The following is an 8,533-nucleotide window of genomic DNA, read 5'->3' as shown; positions in this document are numbered from 1 at the left end:
GAAAACATTTTCTCACATTAAGCCAAAAACTGCGATCCCAACCCCATGACCCGGGGGCTCACGACAAGCTCAAAAGAAAACCCAAATGCATAAAAAAGAGCATTCTTTTCATTCAAATCCCCAGAAGTACAAGAGCGGTCGAGCCGCTTGGAAATGTATTGAATCATGACTCTGCTGCCTAGGCGGCGGCATTGAGGTCCATAGAGGCACCTGCTACAAATGTAGGAGGAGGAAGACGAGAAATTACTTCACTCCCCTTCTCATAGCATCACAACCTCTGGGGCAGAAAGGCGTGTGGAGCACGAGACAAGAGCGGGATCAAGCCCATAGGCCACCACCATCATGCTTCGGAAAGCTTGATAGGGATACCAAGGGATGGAAACGCCTTCCCCGAACCACGAGCAACTCCCAGGAGTAGCCCATGGGCTCTGGGAGCAGTTGATTGTTGCCCTTGGCGCTCGTGTTTCGGTGACCCAAAACCTACGGGTTTGGGGAAGCACTAAAACCATGAGGGCTTGTGGTTGGCCTGAACACCGCCTCAATCCTCCACCGCTCACCAGATCCCTTCTAGCACTAGTTGTCAAAGGGGCGCCACCAGGTTTTAGGCACTACCGGTAGGGACACAGGACGGGAACCATGCAGTTCTTCTCGAACTTTCCTCTCCCGTTCCTTCGCCCTCTTAGTGGGAAGGATGGGAGCAGTTTGTAGATATAGCCATGGGTGGTCCGAGTGAAAGGAAGGCACATATTTATAGGCCAAAGTGTAGACCGAACAGCCTAAAAGTCCCACGTCGTGGGGGCAAAACCATGGGAGGTCACGACCAACGTTAGATGCCTGCGTAAAGCCAGGAAAGTCTAGACCTCCCCGAAGGCACGGTCGGTGCAGTGTCAACGAGACCACATGGCCCCACCTGGGTCACGGACCCCGATGAGCGGCACACTGACATGGTAGGGCTCACCGATCGAGAATCACATCATTAGGACGCCCTAACGGGGTGGAGCACAACATACACCTGTCACAATGAATACACTAGTCCACAAGGGATCGAGCAACAAAGCTCGAAAATACCATGACTAAGAACTCATGCTCCAACGCACACACACATCAGCGCTTTCATGACCACTTCATGATCAGAAAAATGCTCGGGGGCAACTATCGGGGTTGTATCCCCGGGGTTCTTAAGGCACCGATTAGTTAGCAGGCCACATGGCCCACAACATAGCAGCTAACGAAGGCCCAAACAACTGAGGCTAAGCAAGAGCCGAGCAGAGCAGGCCAGGCGCTAAAGATGGGGTCAGCCCCGACCCCTTCCACCCACCTTAGTCACACAGCACTCGCAAGACGCATGACCTCTCCCCGTCATGACCCCTGAAAGGGATGAGGGGAGGTTGAGCGTAGCTAGACGTGCCTGCTCTAACGAGAGTAAGCATGCCACACTGACCCCACACGGACCGAGGGGACAACAGTCACCTCGGACTGGTCAGACGCTATTCATGTGCCATACCACACCGACGAGACAACACCGCACCACGGTGGCGATGGGTACGATACCCGCCGTCCAAATATAGACCGACTAGATGCTCATATAATCCCACCCACAATGGGATGGGATCCATGACAAGGGGCTCGACGAATAGGCCATCCAAACTGGTAGAGTGCCCCGACCCCAATGATCGGGCTCATGGCCCTCGGCCCCATGAAGCAACCAAGCGAACCATGACCCAGGGCAGCTACCTACTTCGGGTACGATGCCCCTAGGAACTAGGATATGTTGACGAAGGCCACGATGGACACCGCATTGCATAGGATGGCTGAGGAACCACCATCGAGGCTATAGTGCCGTCACGGTCGACATAGTAGCGCCACGTCATATCCTGCCGCAACGTGGCCAGAAGACCATGACGATGGCCATGATTGGACATACACCAAAAGACGGCGTAGCTTGCAAGCCAAGTTAGCTAGGCCCTCCCTCAGGCTCTCGACTCTTCAGTCGGGATAACCTCCTCTTTGTACAAGCCCTGATCTCGAACTCTATATAAGGGCAGCTAGGGCACCCACCTCGATGATTCACATCCTCTACCATTCCATTCATCCACCATTGTAGTAGGGCTCCTGGAGCTTCTCTTTGAGCAACCCTTCGCCTAGCATAGGACCTTTCTCCATTCTTGCACCTCAATTGTAAGAACTTCAAAGCATTCAAGCAAGGCACATGCACTCGATCATCTCTGAGACTGGACGTAGGGCTCTGACCTGAACCAGTATAAATCCTCGTGTCTATTGGATGCTACCATCGTCTTCCTAGAGCAGCGCGGAAATCATATAAGTTTACTAGTCTGGTTTACAAAACACCGACACGTGGTGGCCTTCGGGCGACTGGACCCTAAGGACCGGACCCTACTTGGAGTCTAGTCACAGAGTCCGGTTGACTCTACGAGTGTCCAACGGCTATTTGAGGTTGTGAACCTTCTATAAATAGAAGGGGCACGTCTTGGGCTCACTTTCTTACACATTTTCATCAGTGATATATCCTTGTGAGCCTAAGCAAACACCTCCGACTCATCTCCATAATTGATTCATCATCTTTGTGAGATTGGAAGTGATTGCTAGTGCATTTGCTTGAGTGATTGCATCTAGTGGCACTTGGGGATCGTTGTGGCTGCGGATTTCTTGTTACTCTTGGTGGTTGTCATGACCTCGACGGTTTGGAGCAACGGAGGAGCATTGACACGAGTTGGTGGTTGTTCGTGGCCATCTTTCGATGGATTGTGAGGGGTCTTGTACCTTCCTCGGTGGAGAGCCGAAAGGTAACTCTAGTAAATTACTCGTGTCATTGAGTTACCTCACTTGTGGCTAGGTTCTTGCGGCACCCAAATGGTGGGCTAGGTGTGTGATACCTATTAGCCGCTGAACCACCAAGTGTTGGTCGACACAATGGGAACTAGCGTGCCGACAAGCACGTGAACATCAGGAAAAAAATTGATTGTCTCTTGCGCATTGGATTTCTCCCTTGGGATTAATACTATGATTGATCATCTTTTGTCACATGCGGTATACCTCTCTCTACCTCTTGTATTTATATTCCTAGATATATCTTGTGTAGAGGTAGTTGAGTGACTAGTGTAGCTTAGTTGGTAATCTAGTTGTAATTAGCTAGCTCACTAGTGTAAGAGTAGTGACATAGCATTTGTGTGTGCCTAGAGATTGTAAAGAACTAGAATTGTGGTATAGGTGGCTTGCAACCCTTGTAGAGCTAGAGTAAAAATGCATTTCGTTATTTAGGTTACTAACCCTTTGCTCTAGTGTATTTATAGAGAATTTTTATAGACTATTTATCCCCTCTAGCCATTTAGGACCTTTCAGCAGCGAGTGACGCGGGCGGGCGCTTCTTTTGTTCCGTGGTTCCCTTACGTGGGCGGGGCAAGCGCTCCTTCTGTTATACTATTCCGTGGTTTCGTAGCTGAGATCGAACGGTTTCCGTGGCAAGTATTAGATGGGTCATAGCTGCGTCTGGACGGGTCGTGGGGCCGGACGTCCAGAAGGAAGGGAGTAGTAAGTTTGTACTCTACTGTTTGCCCTATATAAAGTTAAAAATGAGAAGAAGAAAAAGCAATCATTATACTGCCAACAAGGTGCTGCACGAACTAAGCTCAATTGTTAAAAAAAAAAAACTGGAACTGTCCGACTATTATAAAGCCGCCCAAAGCCGCTAGGAGATCTCATCCTAGTCTTTCACTCTTTCTTCAATCAATCACCTCTCCGTGAACTCGACAAGCGTCTTCAACGCCATGCAGCCGAGCGGCCGTGAGATGGCCGGCGGCGAGGGCGGGGGCGGGGCGCAGCAGGCGGACGACTTCTTCGATCAGATGCTGTCCACGCTGCCCTCCGCGTGGGCTGACCTGGGCGCCGGTGGCAAGTCGCCCTGGGAACTCACCACGGGCGCAGGCGCCGGCGCGGCGGCCGAGGACCCCTCCGCGCAGACCCACTTGGGCGACGAGTCGGCGCTGCTCGCGTCCCGCCTCCGGCAGCACCAGATCGGCGTCGGGGACATCAAGTCCTCCGCCTCCCCGGTCATGCTGCAGCTCAGCGACCTGCACCGCCACGGCGGTCTCGGGGGCGAGGAGAGCGGGGGCAGCGGGTTCTCCCCGCTGCCGCTCTTCACGGACCGATCCGCCGCGCCGGCGCGGGAGGAGATGGAGGGCGGCTTCAAGTCCACCAACTCCGCCGTAAGAATTGCCGTGTCTTGCTTCCTTTCCTTTCTCCTCACGTCGATCTTTCCTTAACCTTCTGACTGTTGGCATGGATTCCGCTTTCTCGCGCGTGTGCAGGGAGGTGATCACTCCTTGTTCAACGGGTTTGGGATGCACGGCGCGGCCGCCGTGCAGCCACAATTTGGCCAGGTAAGATCACCACTCACCATCTAGCTAGCTATATGGCAAGAACAAGAACCCTTCTTTAATTTCATGTACCTATGCTGTCGCCACAGAGTGGATCAATGTCGCCGCAGAGCCTGGGAGGGCCTGCGGCGAGCGGCGGCGCACCCCCAGCTGGCGGGGCAGCTTCATCGGCCGGCGGCGGGGCGGCACCCCCGCGGCAGCAGCGGCAGCGGGCGAGGAGAGGGCAGGCCACTGACCCCCACAGCATAGCGGAACGTGTATGCCACCTTTTCCTTTCTTGTCTGAAAGCTGAATTGTTCCCTTTTAACAAAAATCAACAAGCTCCTTACCAAACGCACGTACGTACGTCACAACACATTGCAAAGCTTCAACCTCAACATTCGCTGGGACTCAATTCCGCAACCTTGGAAATTAAGGCCCCCGTTCACTTGAACTTATCAGCCGTACCTTTTCAGCAAAATAGCAGTATTTTTCTCTCACAACAAATCAGCATAGCATGAGCATCAGCAGTTTTTTTAGCTAGCCAAACAGAGCCTAAGTACATAATTGTTTTTGTTCGAAGAGTTTTATGTCTTAAATTGAAACATACAGTTAACCAGTCATTGTTCATTAACGATCAGAGTGTCTCAGCCAGCTAAATCATCCCTTACACATTGCTTGATCCTAGTATGTATCCTACCACATGTACGACACATATGTTTTTCTCAAATTTTTTTGGAATCCATTTCGCATGCAGCTTCGAAGGGAGAGGATCGCGGAGCGGATGAAGTCGCTGCAGGAGCTGGTCCCGAACGGCAACAAGGTCGGCCCGTCTCTAGCCTGGCTCCTTAATTTCTCCTCTCTCGCGTCGTCGTCTTGGCTGCTTTACCACTTTATTTGCGCCCTCTCGTCGTTTCGCTCTCCGTCTCCGGTGGGCCGCGGAAAGCGCGAATCTCTCCCGACCCACGCGGCCATGCGCGCGTGCGGCGGTTGCCCGTTGACACCACCGCGACCGCGAGCGAGCGGCAGTGATAGGCTAGGCTAGGCCAGCAGCAGGTAGGTGAGACTGAGACTGAGACTGAGAGCAAGCGCTGCTCCTGACTTGTCGGGCTCATGCGATGTGATGTGCCGGATATACGCCGTACTGCAATGCCTGAAACTTTGATTTCATCCATTGGAGTATTGAACACACTTGACTAGAGTGCTATGTCTTGAGCCACAGGTTGCAGGGCTTCGGAGTAATACTGGTAGTAACTTTATGTTGATTGCAGTAAATGGGTATGTGGGCGAATTTCCATGCCTTGTTTTGCTCAATCTCTCCCCGAATTTCGGAAGGGGTGACGACGGCTTGTTTGTCACCGGATCGAATTGCCAATTTTGATGCTGTTATATATTACTGATAGCGTGTAAAAATATGTTAAGAAGAAGAAGAAATGGAGTGTGAAAATGTGAAATGTGTGGTGACCATTGACGCTGAAATGGCGACGTGTGGGGCGGTTGTGGTTTTGCAGACGGACAAGGCGTCGATGCTGGACGAGATCATCGACTACGTGAAGTTCCTGCAGCTCCAAGTCAAGGTGATGCTGCTACTTCTCAACATTGCTGCTGACGAGTGGTAGTTCAGCCAGCAGTCGTCTTTGATCCCGGCTATCCGATATCCTCATCAGTGCCAGTGCTGACTTCGCGCATTGCACTCCAGGTTCTCAGCATGAGCCGGCTGAGCGGAGCCGCCGGCATGGCGCCTCTGGTTGCAAGTATGGCTTCATCAGAGGTAACCAACTAGCAGCATTTGACACTCGGTCGCTCACCACCACCACCACCAACATTACAACATAACAGATGTCTTAGCAAGACATAGGCAGCTAGCGCTAGCTAATAATCCGTGAGTAGTCTGAATTCTGAGAAGCATCCATGCATGCATGATCACGTGCACGTGCAGGGCAACAGCAATGGAGGCGGCGGCGGCAACAACAGCGGCGGTGCTGCTAATGCTACCACCAAGAGCGGCAGCGGCGAGAACGGCAACGGCAGCAGCGGCGGGGTGCGGGTGGCGGAGCATCAGGTGGCGAAGATGATGGAGGAGGACATGGGCACGGCCATGCAGTACCTGCAGGGCAAGGGCCTGTGCCTGATGCCCATCTCCCTGGCGTCCGCCATCTCCTCCGCCACCTCGTCCGCGTCGCTCCTCTCCCGCCCGCCCGCCGTCGGCCGCCACGCCGCCGCAGCCGGCCAGATTCACGATGCCAACGGCGGCGCTGCCGCGGCGCCTGCGTCGGCTAACAGTGCCGGAGGAGGAGTAGGCGACGACTCACGATCCGCCAAGGACGGCGGCGGGAAGAAGTGAGGTTGCCTGCCTGAGCGACAACTGTAACCAAGAAAGGGTGTATCTAAAAAAATCATGGAGAGTGACGTAGGCAGCATCCTGCCATGCTATTGTATCATGCATTGCTTGGTTTTAATTTTCTTCCAGTTCCTGTTGACAAAGGAAATACTATACACACCACACACACACCGTCCTTTGAGGCTTTGACCTTTACTTCGTGCAGCACAGTGACTGACACCAGATCGACCATGTGCTGAGGACATCGTCGTATCTTTCCTCTAAGACGTACGCAGCGTTAACGATTGATTGAGGTGCCGGTGATTACGCTGTCCAACAATGATGGGTCGATCTGGACGATGATCGAGCGATGTGCAGGCAGCTGGCCAGGTCGTGCGTGCCACCGTCGTGGCGATGGCTGGCTGGAGAAACGGCCCGAAACAAAATGTGATCAATCGAGAGGAATATATATAAGTGCGTGCGGTGAGCATGGTTATTGCGAGCCGGTCCGTAGATTCTCATGCAGGCGAGGTGCACGCACGTTTGTGAAGCAGGAGTACGTGTAGTTCTCCTAGACCGCGCGTGCTAAAAAATCCATAAATGCTATATTACACGCGTGTGGTTCTGGTTGTGTTGGCACACGGTTTTTCTATTCGTTGGATGGGCATTGTGTGCTTGTGCTGGCCACCGCCGTTTGTTTCTCTGATTTGGAGGACCCACTCTGAACAGTACTGTTTCAAATTGGGAATCACGCCTATTCATTTCTGAGCGTTTTATTTCCCTTCGTCTTCTTCCCCTCGATGCTCTACCCGGCGGCGCGCGCCCAAGGAATAAAGCGGAGGCGATTTCATCGGCGATTGCTCCGGCGAACTCGCACTTCCCCGTCGCGCAGTGCTGCCGAAGGTGTGTACTCGATCCCCTTTCCTAATGTGGAGTAGATTTCGTGAAACTGTATTATGATGAGGGCATAGGGATAGAGATTTGGGCGGGGGATTTTGGGATGTAGCCTGGTGGCGGGGACGGAGTCGGTTTGCTTTCGCCTCACCTCGTCTCGCCGGAGATTTGGGTTGGATTTGCGTTGGATGTAGCCTGTGTGTTGGATTTGCCTTAGATTTGCTGCTTTGGCTGTTGTTCTTGTCGCCCTGGGCCGGCCTAGCGTCACGGCCTTGGCCTACTGCAGCGATTTGGTTGCGTCAGGGCACTGGCTGGGGGTGCGTGGCGTATCTGCTCTGTTCATAGGCAGGTAGATGATCGTTCGTGCCCGTGGTTCCTTGCTCTGACGGCAGGCATGGCGAGTGTGCAGGCGGCGGGGATCGATGGGGGTAGGAGATGGGAGGACCAGCACGGACGACGACGACGCGGCGCCCTCATCCGCATCGGTGACGCCTGCGTGGGCCATAGGTGTAGTCTCTTCTTCGCGTCCGCGGGAGAGGTTGTGCGATGGTGGTGCGAGCGGTTGTTAAGACTGGCGTTGCTACTTCTGCGCTCGGATCTAGCGTGGTGATTTTCTGGCAGGGGTAGGTGTGGATGAGGCTGCCAGCGCCACGGACGCAGCTGGCATGGCATTTTTGCGCCCCCATGTTCTGTCTGTAGATCTCGTTTTGATGCAGTGCTGGTTCACTTTCAATTCTTTTTCCTCTGTTTTGTGCGTGGTTGTTACTGCTGCATTAAGTTCATATGTGTCTCAACTGATTGTAGTTTGCTTGAACATTAAGTCCACTTTGTGATAGGACACCAGGTTGCTCACTGATGCGTGTTTGTGTCATGGTCTACTGCGTGTGAAGTAATTATCTAAAGAAGATTGTGTGCTTGTTGATGGCTAGTTGACATCCTAATTTTT

At 53.1% G+C, this 8,533-nt stretch overlaps 1 protein-coding gene across 1 annotated transcript; it reads left to right on the top strand.

Annotated features, from left to right (window-relative positions):
- The first annotated feature begins 3,724 nt into the window (after nucleotides 1-3,724).
- On the top strand, nucleotides 3,725-6,844 carry LOC136529157 (transcription factor LRL3-like). The gene is made up of 7 exons (XM_066522229.1): nucleotides 3,725-4,223; nucleotides 4,326-4,397; nucleotides 4,484-4,651; nucleotides 5,131-5,196; nucleotides 5,885-5,950; nucleotides 6,073-6,144; nucleotides 6,313-6,844. Exons 1-7 carry the CDS (start codon nucleotides 3,786-3,788, stop codon nucleotides 6,715-6,717), a joined length of 1,287 nt encoding a protein of 428 aa, XP_066378326.1. The 5' UTR covers nucleotides 3,725-3,785; the 3' UTR covers nucleotides 6,718-6,844.
- The last annotated feature ends 1,689 nt before the right edge of the window (nucleotides 6,845-8,533 follow it).

This window comes from Miscanthus floridulus, chromosome 19 (genome assembly GCF_019320115.1).
Source record: "Miscanthus floridulus cultivar M001 chromosome 19, ASM1932011v1, whole genome shotgun sequence".
NCBI classification, from domain to species: domain Eukaryota; kingdom Viridiplantae; phylum Streptophyta; class Magnoliopsida; order Poales; family Poaceae; genus Miscanthus; species Miscanthus floridulus.
This window is presented reverse-complemented; position numbering and strand designations above follow the sequence as displayed.